The sequence below is a fragment of the Mobula birostris genome, chromosome 14 (assembly GCF_030028105.1).
Source record: "Mobula birostris isolate sMobBir1 chromosome 14, sMobBir1.hap1, whole genome shotgun sequence".
In the NCBI taxonomy this organism is placed as follows: domain Eukaryota; kingdom Metazoa; phylum Chordata; class Chondrichthyes; order Myliobatiformes; family Myliobatidae; genus Mobula; species Mobula birostris.
In genome coordinates, this window is record NC_092383.1 from 45,390,385 (window position 1) to 45,404,438 (window position 14,054).

Consider the following 14,054-nt stretch of genomic DNA (forward strand, 5'->3'; position numbering starts at 1 on the left):
TTCTGTAGGTCATAGAATCAGTTCAGAGTAGCAGTCTGTGAGGTTATCCACACCGATTCTGGAGTGTGATCATTGTAGGGTTATAATTATTCTTGAAGATGGTTGTGTAGAACAGATTCTGTACCTCCTGCGCCATAGCAGAGTGAGAAGAGGGTATGGTCTGCATGGTGGGGGGCTTTAAGGATAGATGTTGCTATCTTGTGGCTGTGCTCCATGAAAATGTACTCAATGGTGGGGTGAATTCACTACTTTCTATAGTCATTTCTGTTTCTGGCCACTGGTGTTTCCATATCAGGCCATGATGCAACCAGTTGGAATACTCTCCACTGTGCATCTATATTCAAAGCTTTTGGTGGCATGCCAAATCTATGTATACTTAAGAAAGTAGAGGTGTTGTCATGTCTTACATGCTGGTCTCAGGACAGAATCTCTGATATGTTAATACAAAGGAATTTAAAGCTGCTGACCGTCTCTACCTCTTGAGGACTGACTCATGGACCTTCGGCTTCCTTCTTTTGTAGTTACTAATCAGCTCTTTGATTTTGCTGATGTTGAGTGAGAGTGAATACCCAATCCCTTACCCCGTAGTAATGTCCTCTTGTTCGAGACTCTATCACTGGTGAAAATATCCTAACATCTAACCTATCAAACCCACTTATGATGTTATATATTTGAATACGGTCACCTGTCATTCTTCTGAACTCCACAAATATAGTCTCTCATCATAGGAATTAGCCCAGAGAATCCTTTTTGTACAGTCTCCAGTGTTACTCCATTTGCTAAAGTGAGGGACCAAAACTGTATACTATACTCCATGTGAGGCTGCACCAACATCCCTTACTATTGCAACATCAAATACTGAACAAGTTTGGCATCAAATATTGTGATGCAAGACTGGAACTTTTCAATGCTTTATTGTACAATTGTTCACTAAGTATATTTACATGACACTCATTTCAACATCAGTGCAATACATCAGGATGTTGCATAATTACCAGTTGTTGAAAATGTTGAAACCATGGGGGATACAGCAAGAACAATATTACCATTTTATAAAGCAACATTTACAACTGCATCATTGAAAATAGTAACAGCTTCACTATTTATCAGAAACATAGTAATTTTTCTATTCAAATCACCAAAACAGCCCATTGCTTTGTAAACATATGTGGCCTCTTCATGTGGCATAAAAAGTTCTGAATGGACCTTGAATTCCTTTGGCAACTTCTGTAAATTAACAATGCCAGTTTGCTTATGAGCTGTTTCTCTTTAATAAAATTGATTACAATGTCAGCTAGTATCATCTTCACAGTGAAGTGTCAGAAAAAGAAAATAAAACAAAGTTAATATTAATTGTTTTGCTCCTTTACGAGGAAGAATGGATGAAATAGCAGAGCAGACTTGATGGGCCAAATGGCCTAATTCTGATCCTATATCTTATGGTCTATGATCTTAATATGGACCAGTAATATGTAAAAATAGTAAATTAAGTGAAAATTGAAAGCAATGTAAATGTCATGAATAGTTACTTTAATATAAGTGTCTTTGTGTGGGGAAAATGCAACTTTCAAAAATGTAAAGTATACTAGTAAGTTTTAGGATGTAATTTAGCTGAGGTACATTAGCATGCTCTGGAAAGACACAGCCCAACATTGCAGAAGTAAAGAGACAATGCTTGTCACAAATGAAGGACCATTATTTAGTGTTAAAAACCACAAAATAGCAAGTCAGTGTTAGAATTTAATCATTTAGCAAATTGAAAAATAACACAAAATACCAGGAGAAAATTCCCTTGGGTAATCTTGATTTGGCACTTTATCATTAGAATGGACTGTCTGAGATAACATCCTCCCCATTTCATCACTGGACTAGTGGCCTGAAGTACTTCGTAATTTTCTGCACACACCTGCACATATTCAGATAAACATACCCACACATTGAAAACAGACATGCACTGAGGATAATTCTGCTGCTGTGCAGATCTCTCTTCTGCTTCTTATGTGGTTTCTTCAGTCGACCTGGTATCTGATTTGAGGCGTACAAATTCTTTGGCCACTTCGTCATTGGTCCTCTGTGAGAGTATTCTGAGAATTGTCAGGCCGGTTTCATCCATGTAAATGTTCTTGATGAGAGTGTACCACGATGCACAGCTCCCTTTCTCGGCAATATCCTTTAACTGGATGACTGTCAGTCCGATGATCCGGTCTTCTCTGGCAAAGCAGTAATCTTTCACCGTCACATGTAGTTCATAGCACTCTGGGCCACTCTCATTACTCAGAATGCTGCAAGTACAAACAAATCTTCAGTTTGGGGATCTTCCCACCCTCCCTGTTGAGCCTTCTACCACACTTACTCACATCTCACTGACTCACAATCAGGTTTATTATCACTGACCTGAAGTGAAACCTGTTGTTTTGTGGTAACAGTACAGTGCAAGGCCACTATAGCTCATAGTTTGGTCTTGATTCTAAATGGCATATCAGGAGTTGCTGAGAACACTTCACTGTGCTTTCTAAGATCTCTGTCTTTTTCTTCTTTCTACTTCAGATGCACAATGGGCTGGTGATTCACTGGTAACAGAAATGTTGCTCTAATGGGTCACTGCACCTCTATCACGCTATCGATCTTGTGTCCCATACCCACCTGACTGAATGGCCACGCTTACCTCTACATGCTGTGCCGTTGAGGAGCACATGGAGTACATGGTAACTTTGTGACTGGGACCACAAGAGAGAGGGAAGGCAGCCCTAGGTCAAATCACAGAGCACAGAAACAAATCTGTCATCCCACCCAGTCTACACTGACCACCAAACACTTTGTACTAATCCTATAAAATCTCATTTTCTTCCCGACATATTCCCCAAAATCGAGAGCTGGACTGAGCCAAAAAAATCTCTCATAATGACTATACTGCAAATCAGATAGAAATTAGCTTTCACCACCCACCTCAACAAAGAGCTTCAATGCATCAAAATACTACTGAAACAAGTTAACATTTAATTTTTCCAAATTCGACATCTTGATAATTCACAGGGAAAGTATGTTGGTTTTTAAAGATAGGCAGTTCTGTGCTCTGAACTTTTCATCCATTGACTGAATACTGAGCTTCCACAAATAAAAGCTCAGCCTTCAAGTCTACTACAAGGTTACGGGGTAATAGGAGGTTGTGTATTAACTGGCAACACACATCAAAGTTGCTGGTGAACGCAGCAGGCCAGGCAGCATCTGTAGGAAGAGGTGCGGTCGACGTTTCAGGCCGAGACCCTTCGTCAGGACTAACTGAAGGAAGCGTGAGTAAGGGATTTGAAAGTTGGAGGGGGAGGGGGAGATCCAAAATGATAGGAGAAGACAGGAGGGGGAGGGATGGAGCCAAGAGCTGGACAGGTGATTGGCAAAAGGGATATGACAGGATCATGGGACAGGAGGTCCGGGAAGAAAGACAAGGGGGGGGGACCCAGAGGATGCCCCATCCCTCCCCACTGATCTCCCTCCTGGCACTTATCCGTGTAAGCGGAACAAGTGCTACACATGCCCTTACACTTCCTCCCTTACCACCATTCAGGGCCCCAAACAGTCCTTCCAAGTGAGGCAACACTTCACCTGTGAGTCGACTGGGGTGCTCCCGATGTGGCCTTTTATATATTGGCGAGACCCGATGCAGACTGGGAGACCGCTTTGCTGAACATCTACGCTCTGTCCGCCAGAGAAAGCAGGATCTCCCAGTGGCCACACATTTTAATTCCACATCCCATTCCCATTCTGACATGTCCATCCACGGCCTCCTCTACTGTAAAGATGAAGCCACACTCAGGTTGGAGGAACAACACCTTATATTCCGTCTGGGTAGCCTCCAACCTGATGGCATGAACATCAACTTCTCTAACTTCCGCTAAGGCCCCACCTCCCCCTCGTATCCCATCTGTTACTCATTTTTATGCACACATTCTTTCTCTCACTCTCCTTTTTCTCCCTCTGTCCCTCTGAATATACTTCTTGCCCATCCTCTGGGTCCCCCCCCTTGTCTTTCTTCCCGGACCTCCTGTCCCATGATCCTCTCGTATCCCCTTTTGCCTATCACCTGTCCAGCTCTTGGCTCCATCCCTTCCCCTCCTGTCTTCTCCTATAATTTTGGATCTCCCCCTCCCCCTCCAACTTTCAAATCCCTTACTCACTCTTCCTTCAGTTAGCTCTGACGAAGGGTCTCGGCCTGAAACGTCGACTGCACCTCTTCCTACAGATGCTGCCTGGCCTGCTGCGTTCACCAGCAACTTTGATGTGTGTTGCTTGAATTTCCAGCATCTGCAGAATTCCTGTTGTTTGTGTATCAACTGGGTTGGATTTGAATTTTAAAGTGTCTCGAGTTTCATTAGTAGATTTCATTTTGGGCTAAATTTTTCTCCAAATTGTATGCTTTGCTTTCTAGACTGTATTATCTTTGCACAGAGATACACCTTGAAGGAAATAGTTCAATTTCAAATGAACAATTAAGGAAATGTAACTAAAGAGTCAAACACACAGGCTGAATAAGAACACTTACAAGTGAAATGTCTCGTTGTATTTAGGTGACCAAACATTGTTTTTTGTCTTTGTGGCAAATTTTCTTTTTCTGTCACTGAGATTCGGTCCAATCACATGAACTTCTACAAATGGTCGGAACATAGCTGTTGTGTGCCAGATCAGCTCATTGACAGCAACAACTGTAAGGAAAGATCAAAACTCTGATGGACTTCAAATTGTCACGACTAAGTCTGTTGCATACTATACAGATTCATGGTTCATTGGTACCAGATTGGTTGTGACACTTACTTTTAACTGTAACTTTATGTTCTCCAGTACCAGGGTGAGTGAAGAGGTCTACATGAATTGACACTTCTCCCACTGAGCCATTTGTAGATTGAACTGCAAAGATACACAGTAAACAAGATGAACAAAATTAAGGAAAACTGAAATAACATCTGCAGGGAAATTTCTAAAGCTTAGATAGAAATTCAATTTTGAAAACTCAAACTATAATAAACAATTAATCTAATTTATAAATCAATATTGTGCCAAATCTTGAGTCATTATTCCATCCATACAAACCAGCAGCCTCAGCCTGGTTCAGTGCTAATGCTTCACCTAAACAGCAATTGAGGATTTTAAGATGAATTGTGCAACATTTGAAATGAGACATCATTGTTGTGCATTTACTGAGTTGACCCGGCTGGTGGCATAGTGGCGTCAGCATCAGACTTTGGGACGAAAGGTCCCATGTTCAAATCCAGCCGGCTCCCCTGCATGCCTTCCATCTGTGCTGGATTATGAGCTGGTGATCTCTTTGGAAACTCACCCAGCAGAAGGCGATGGCAAACCACTGCTGTAACTTGCCTCGTACGTGAATCCCTATGTCAGAGAGGCATGGAGGGAAATAGTCCGCTAACCAGAGAAACTCCGGATGCGACGTACCTTTCCTTTTCTTTTACTCAGGAGGGTTAAGGAACATAAAAGGGAAAGATTTGACAAGTTGGCCAAGGGAATGCAGAGCGTAAAAATCATAACCAATCAGTGCAAAAGACTACCATGAAGTTTCTGGTTATTATAGTTGAAGGTGTATATGTACAGTATGTGTGCTTGGGACTGGAAAATGGACAATATATTCTTCAGCAGAGGGACATAGCTCTATAATCGTAGGATGGATATAGTTTACATTCACCTCATGAAAATTTTAGTTAATTCAAAGAAGGACAAAATAGAGATAGCCAGCATAAATTTCAAAATGGATGACTGTTATAAAACTTCTACAACACTTTCTGGAGTTTAAGAGCCATGATAGATAGAGGAACTACTGTTGATACAGAACTTTATTTTGACTTTAGGAAAACCTTTGACAAAGTATCATTTGACTGTTCACTGGAGAAACCCAAGGATTTATAAATTGTAACACAAAAATGAATAGAGCAGAGAAACTATTGGAAAAGAAAAACAAAAGGAGATCGAATGGGAGATAGCAGTTTCCACAAGGGATATTGACAGGCTAAGGAAATGAGCTGAGAGTGCAGTCGGAATTCAATGTCAGCAAGATTTTGGAAGTACTGTCCACTAAGTCTGATCCACGAAGACCATGTTGTCTGATCATACATTGCCTCGCTGCTTCCAGGGACCTAGCTGCCAGACGTTTGATGAATAAATTTATCTACAGAATGACAATCACAGCTGAGTATTAAAATAGCGGTAAGATATTTTGAGCACAGGAAAGACACAAAATAAAAAAATGACTGCATTTTATAACAGAAGTTCCAAAATTTTCCAACATCATTTTAGAAATACAATTTTAATGAAGCTAACTACTCTAAGTTATGCCACCATCTTGCTTGTGTTTGTAGGGAAATGTTCAGTTTGGATTTGTGCATTAACTCTATACACCTCCAAACGATATGGACTTTTTCTGAAATCCTTCATTAAAATAAATTTCAGAAATAATGTATCACTAGCCCTTTTTGATTTGTTAGTGTGGCATATACATTATCTTGGGGAGCAAGTGCATAGGACACTCAAAGCTGCTAAGCAGGTTGACTCGGTGGTTAAGAAAGCATACGGTGCATTAGTCTTCATCAATTGCAGGATTGAGTTTAGGAGCCAAGAGGCAATGTTGCCGCTATATAGGACCCTCGTCAGACCCTACTTGGAGCACTGTACTCAGTTCTGGTCTCCTCACTACAGGAAGGATGTGGAAGCCATAGAAAGGGTACAGGGGAGATTTACAAGGATGTTGCCTGGATTGGGGAGCATGCCTTATGAGAAAAGGTTGAGTGAACTCGGCCTTTTTTCCTTGGAGCGATGAAGGATGAGAGGTGACCTGATAGAGGTATATAAGATGATGAGAGGCATTGATCATGTGGATAGTCAGATGCTTTTTCCCAGGGCTGAAATGGCTAGCTCAAGAGGGCACAGTTTTAAGGTGCTTGGAAGTAGGTACAAAGGGGATGTCAGGGGTAAGTTGTTTTTTTTTTTAAAAATGCAGAGAGAGGTGAGTGCATGGAATGAGATGCCGGCAACAGTAGTAGAGGAAGATACGATAGGGTCTTTTAAGAGACTCCTGGACAAGTATATGGAGCTCAGAAAAATAGAGGGCAATGGTAATTTCTCATGTAAGGACATGTTCGGCACAGCTTTGTGGACCGAATGGCCTGTATTGTGCTGTAGGTCTTCTATGTTTCTATACAGGGTGAGATCAGTAAAATTCACTGTGTGGGAGGGTTGGTTCAATTCTGATCAGTTATAGACCACAGCCTTGTTCACTGGCTTACAAATCCTGGAAATTCTAAAATATTTTATCTTGTAAAATGATGCTAAAGTTTTCATTGGCTGTGAGTATATTCAAGTTGACAGAAAGCTGGAAGGGGGTGATAGATGACTTCTCAGGATCAGTTCACACCACAAGGCCAAATGTAATGCTTCATCAAATACTGAGATGTCTCTCCTTAATCATACTCCATGTTGTTAACTGAAATAATGTGTTTCTACATATCAGAAATCCTGCAGTATTGTGAAGTCACTTGCACATTATTTCTCTGGATGAGCTCTGAGGGCTCTATGATTTACTGCAGTTGCAGGAGCACGGAACAACACCTTTTACAGCTGCACAGTTGAAGCTTTTTGTATATTGTAAATGCCTGATAGGTTTAGAATATTTCTGACTGACTACTGACACAATCATTCTGGAATAATGTTTTACAGTACATTCATCTCCTTTCTACATGCTAAATACAGATACTTCCTGGGAACATCTGGTAATATTTACTTATATTCAACTGCATTCATTGTGGATATATCCAAATGTTGGAATGACACTTGACCTGTTTATTTCGAACAGTCTAATGAGAAATATTGTAGTATCTTTACACTGCCTTTTTCCTTTTTTGCAAAGCTATACACTTCATATAGCACTGATCAGTCTTTACATACTCAGACAGCACATCCAACCTAAACTGAATCAGAACATTTTGTTGATGTATTTAGATGACTGGTTCTTTTCTTTACCATCTTAAACCTTCAAAATGTCTGTTTCAGGGCTGATGCAAAGCAGGGCTATGTTTTTATTAACGACCTGGATGTGGGGGTAGAAGGGTGGGTTGGCAAGTTTGCAGACGACACAAAGGTTGGTGGTGTTGTAGATAGTGTAGAGGATTGTCAAAGATTGCAGAGAGACATTGATAGGATGCAGAAGTGGGCTGAAAAGTGGCAGATGGAGTTCAACCCGGAGAAGTGTGAGGTGGTACACTTTGGAAGGACAAACTCCAAGGCAGAGTACAAAGTAAATGGCAGGATACTTGGTAGTGTGGAGGAGCAGAGGGATCTCGGGGTGCATGTCCACAGATCCCTGAAAGTTGCCTCATAGGTGGATAGGGTAGTTAAGAACGCTTATGGGATGTTAGCTTTCATAAGTCAAGGGATAGAGTTTAAGAGTCACGATGTAATGCTGCAGCTCTATAAAATTCTGGTTCGGCCACACTTGGAGTACTGTGTCCAGTTCCGGTCACCTCACTATAGGAAGGATGTGGAAGCATTGGAAAGGGTACAGACGAGATTTACCAGGATGCTGTCTGGTTTAGAAAGTATGCATTATGATCAGAGATTAAGGGAGCTAGTGCTTTACTCTTTGGAGAGAAGGAGGATGAGAGGAGACATGATAGAGGTGTACAAGATAGTAAGAGGAATAGCACCTCTTCCCCAGGGCACCACTGCTCAATATAAGAGGACATGGCTTTAAGGTAAGGGGTGGGAAGTTCAAGGGGGATATTAGAGGAAGGTTTTTTACTCAGAGAGTGGTTGGTGCGTGGAATGCACTGCCTGAGTCAGTGGTGGAGGCAGATACACTAGTGAAGTTTAAGAGACTACTAGACAGGTATATGGAGGAATCTAAGGTGGCGGCTTATATGGGAGGCAGGGTTTGAGGGTCGGCACAACATTATGGGCTGAAGGGCCTGTACTGTGCTGTACTATTCTATGTTCTATGTTCCCTGGGCTTTTGGCAATCCTGCACACTTTCACTTTGTACAACTCCATCTCACTGCAATCAATCAACTTCAGGGAAAGACAGGAATGTACTTACTGAAGCAAAATAACCAGCTCGTCAGTTCCTTGAGATATTTATCTATTTTCAGCTGAACTCATTGTAAAGCACAGACTATTTTCTAAACAGGGAACACATTCAGAAATTGTAAGTAAAAAGGGATATGGGTGTCCTTGTGCAGGATTCCCTCAAGGTTAACTTGCAGGTTGTATCAGTGCTAAGGAAAGTTCTTAGCATTGTCACTGATCCCTCCCATCCGTCCAAAAATCTCTTTGACCCCTTACCACCAGGAAGGAGGTACTATAGCTGAGGTAGCTGGCTTACAAACAAAGGCAATGTGTAGTGAGGAGAGGCTGTGATACAGCAAAATTGCAGTCAGCAGGATGAATTTCAATGTAAAAGGTGGACAAAATTGAAAAGTGTGAATACTGGACAGAAGGTATTGTATTTGAATGCACACAGTATACCCAGTAAGGTAGATGAACTTATAACACAGTTGCAGATTGGCAGGTATGATGTTGTAGGTATTACTGATTCATGGCTGAAAGAAGATTATAGCTGGGAGCTGAGTATCCAAGGATACACATCATGTCAAAAGGACAGACAGGAAGGCAGAGGGGGTAGCGTTGATCTGTTGGTTAAGAAAAAGTGAAATCAAGTCATTAGAAACAGGTGACATAGGGTTGGAAGGTGTTGTATCACTGTGGATAGAACTTACGAACTGCAAGGGTAAAAAAAAACCCTGATGGGAGTTTTATACAGACCCCCAAACAGTAGTAAGAAAGTAGTCTACAAATTACGACAGGAGTCAGAAAGTGCATGCCAAAAGGGCAATGTTACAATAGTCAGGGGGATTTCAATATGCAGGTAGAATGGGAAAATCAGGTTGGTGCTGATTCCCAAGAGGGGGAATTTCTATGAGACGGCTTTTTATAGCAGCTCGTGGTTGAACTCCCTAGGGGATCAGCTATTTTGGATTGGGTGTTGTGCAATGAACCATAATTGATTAGAGAGCTTAAGTTAAAAGAATCCTTAGGGGCAAGTGATCATAACGTTATCGACTTCACCAGGAAATTTGAGAAGGAGAAGCAATACAGTGGAGTAAAGGGAATTACAGAGGCATGAGAGAGGGGTTGGCCAGAATTGATTGGAAAAGAACACTGGCAGGATGACAGCAGACTGCAATGGCTGGATCTGCATCTGGAAGCAATTTGGAAGGTACAGGATATATACATCCCAAAGAGGAAGAAGTATTCTCAAGGAAAGGTAACACAACTGTGGCTAAGAAGAGAAGTCAAAGCCAACATAAAAGCCAAAGACACAGCACATATTAGAGCAAAAATTAATGGGAAGTTAGAGAATTGGGAAGTTTTTAAAAACCAACAGAAGGCAACTAAAAAAGTCATTAAGATGAAATACGTAAGTAAGCCAGCCAATAATATTAAAGAGGATATCAATTATTTCTTCAGACACACAGAGTGTAAAAGAGAGGTGAAAGTGGATATCGGACTGCTGGAAGCTGATGCTAGAGAGGTAGTAATGTGGGACAAGGAAATGGAGGACAAACTGAATAAGTATTTTGCATCAATCTTCACTGTGGAAGACACCAACAGTATGGCGGAAGTTCCTGATGTCAGGAATCATGAAGTATGTGAAGTTACTGTTACTAGAGAAAAGGCTCTTGAGAAACTGTAAGGTCTGAAGGTAGTTAAGTCACCTGGATAAGATGGTGTACACCACAGGGTTCTGAGAGAGGTGTCTGAAGAGATTGTGGAGGGATTAGTAACGATCTTTCAAAAACAGTAGATTCTGGAATGGTTCTGGAAAACTGGAAAATAGAAAATGTCACTCCACTCTTCAAGAAGGGAGAGAGGCAGAACAAAAGAAACTATAGGCCACACACATCAAAATTGCTGGTGAATGCAGCAGGCCAGGCAGCATCTCTAGGAAGAGGTACAGTCGATGTTTCAGGCCAAGACCCTTCGTCAGGACTAACTGAAGGAAGAGTTAGTAAGAGATTTGAAAGTGGGAGGGGGAGGGGGAGATCCAAAATGATAGGAGAAGACAGGAGGGGGAGGGATGGAGCCAAGAGCTGGACAGGTGATTGGCAAAGGGGATCATGGGACAGGAGGCCCAGGGAGAAAGACAAAGGGGGGGGGAACCCAGAGGATGGGCAAGGGGTATAGTCAGAGAGACAGAGGGAGAAAAAGGAGAGTGAGATAAAGAATGTGTGTATAAAAATAAATAACGGATGGGGTTCGAGGGGGAGGTGGGGCATTAGCAGACGTTAGAGAAGTCGATGTTCATGCCATCACGTTGGAGGCTACCCAGACGGAATATAAGGTGTTGTTCCTCCAAACTATAGGCCAGTTAGTCTGACCTCAGTAGTTGGGAAGACGTTGAAATCGATTATTAAGGATGAGAACTCAGGAAACTTGGAGGCACATGATAAAATAGGCCATAAACAGTATGGTTTTCTCGAGGGTAAAACTTGTCTGACTAATATTTTGGAATTCTTTGAAGAAATAACAAGCAGGATAGACAAAGGAAAATCAGTTGACATTGTATACTTGGATTTTAAGACAAGATGCCACACATGATGCTGCTTAACAAGTTTTACAGGAAAGACTCAAGGTATTGATTAGCAGGAGGCAAAGAGTGGGAATAAATGGCGCCTGTTCTGGTTAGCTGCTGGTGACTAGTGGTGTTCCACAGAGGTCTGTATTGGGACTGATTCTTTTTACATTATATGTCAATGATTTGGATGATGGAATTGATGGTTTTGTTGCAAAGTTAGCCCATGATATGAAGATAGGTGGGAGAGACAGGTAGTTTTGAGGAGGTAGAGAGGCTACGGAAGGAGTTAAACAGATTAGGAGAATGGGCAAAGAAATGGCAGATGGAATACAGTGTTGGGAAGTGGCCATACAGTTTGTTAAAAGAAATGAAAGGGTTGATTATTTGCAGTACAAGAGAAAATACAAAAAACTGAAGTGCAAAGGGTCAAGATTCCTTGTGCGGGATTCTCTAAAGGTTAATTTGCAGGTTGAGCTGGTGGTGAGGAAGGCAAATGCAATGTTAGCATTCATTTCAAGAGGACTACAAGATCAAAGCAAGAATGTGATGTTGAGACTTTATAAAGCACTGGTGTAGCCTCACTTGCGAGTATTGTGAGAAGTTTTGGGCCCCTTATCTTAGAAAGGATGGTAATGTGGTTAACTGGATCAGTAAATTTGAGGATGACACCAAGATTAGGGGTAGAGTGAATGGTAAGGATCAGCTGAAAAAAATAGGTTGAAAAATGGCAGATGGCATTTAATGCAGACAAGTGTGAGATACGCACTTCAGTAGGACCAACCAGGGTAGGTCTTACACAGTAAATGGTAGGGTGCTGAGGAGTGTGGGAGAGTAAAGGGATTTGGGAATACAGGTCCATAATTTGTTGAAGGTAGCATCACAGGTAAATCGAGTTGTAAAGAAAGCTTTTGGCACTTTGGCCTTCAAAAATCAAAATACACAGTACAGGAGATGGGATGTTATGTTGAAGATGTATAAGACATTGGTAAGGCCCAATTTGGAGCATTATGCGCAGTTCTGGTCACCTACTTACAGGAAAGACATAAATAAAGTTTAAAGAGTATAGAGAAAATTTACAAGGATGTTGCTGGGACTGGAAGACCTGAGTTATAAGGAAAGATTGAATAGGTTAGGACTTTATTCCTTAGAACAGAGAGGATTAAAAGGAGATTTGACAGAGGCATAAAAAATTATGAGGGGTATAGATAGGGTAAATGCAAACAGGCATTTTCAACTGAGGTTGGGTAGGACTACAACTAAAGACCATGGGATGGTAGGGCTATGGAGGGCTATGGTCCTGGTGCAGGGTGGGCTATGGTCCTGGTGCAGGTTGATGGTAGTAGGCAGTTTAAATAGCTCGGCATAGACTAGATAGGCCAAAGGGCTTGATTTGGGGCTGTACTTTTCTATGACTCTATGACTACTATTTAAATTGATGCTGTAAATGAGCAGTATTTATTTAGTATTAAGTTACTGCTTCCTATCTGCAGTGTCAGCATTCGCTTTCAGCTTGAGAGTATTAGTTGGGAGTATTAACTACGCACAGAGTGGCAAGCCCCATCCAAGCAGAAATTTATTGGTCAGATGGAGGAGAAATTAAAGAACAGAAGACCAAACTTTAAGCAATGATGGCTAATGAAAGTTGATACGACTGTGAATGAATTGACAACCATGCTGGAACTAACTGCAGGAGTGGAGAGATTCAGCAGATATAGAGCTTCATACTGCTATTGATACAACCTCACTCTACAACAGCAGTTTCTGCTGATTGATAAGCACCTAGTTCTATAATTCTTTTGAGGTGCTGAAAATCTCAGGGCTCAATCTCATGCTCTTTACTATTATGTTGAAATCAGATTCTCACACTTGCATTGACATTTTTGGTGCCTTTTGAGTTCATTATAAAGTGTTACATGGAATTGGTGGACTTGATCACCAAAGATCTCCAAGAAGCTGACAAGTGATACGTCTATTGTGTCAGGCAGTAGAATTTACCCCCGATGAGTGCACAAGCCCTGTTCCAGATGAGTTAACAATCCCCATGGCTTTGTAGGAGACACCAATGATCAACTGATTTCCTCTACAACATTTTTTTACTTTATCACAGCTATATTTCCCTGGACCTCTTCATATCCACTTTCAGGCACAACTTTGTGAATGCAGTGGAAAAGAACAAAAGATTTAGAGAAAAGAAATTGTTTACGTTTCATGTGACAATCTTTCATTAGGACTGAGGATGGAGAGGTGAGATTGCCAGTATACAGAGTGGTAAGACAGAGACCAGAGGTGATTGGTGGACTAAGTGACATGGATGGACAATAGGCAGGTTGAGTCAAAAGGGGGAGGGTGATGCAGGCAGGTGGGTGATACAAGAGGTAGACACAAAGATAAAGGGCAGATGGAGCCAGAACCAGTGGGTGAGTCA

The 14,054-nt window shown here is 41.6% G+C and overlaps 1 protein-coding gene across 6 annotated transcripts in view; it reads right to left on the minus strand.

Moving 5' to 3' along the window:
- Positions 1–914: 914 nt before the first annotated feature.
- Positions 915–14,054, minus strand: part of LOC140209874 (protein unc-13 homolog C-like) — a 923,018-nt gene continuing 909,878 nt past the window's right edge. For all 6 annotated transcript variants that reach the window (XM_072278476.1, XM_072278475.1, XM_072278477.1 and 3 more), the window contains 3 exons: positions 4,807–4,899; positions 4,538–4,697; positions 915–2,282 (listed from right to left, as the gene is read on the minus strand). In XM_072278476.1, coding sequence (XP_072134577.1) covers positions 1,997–2,282; positions 4,538–4,697; positions 4,807–4,899 — 539 coding nt within the window. In that variant the 3' untranslated portion in view covers positions 915–1,996. The remainder of the gene's footprint in view (positions 2,283–4,537; positions 4,698–4,806; positions 4,900–14,054) is intronic.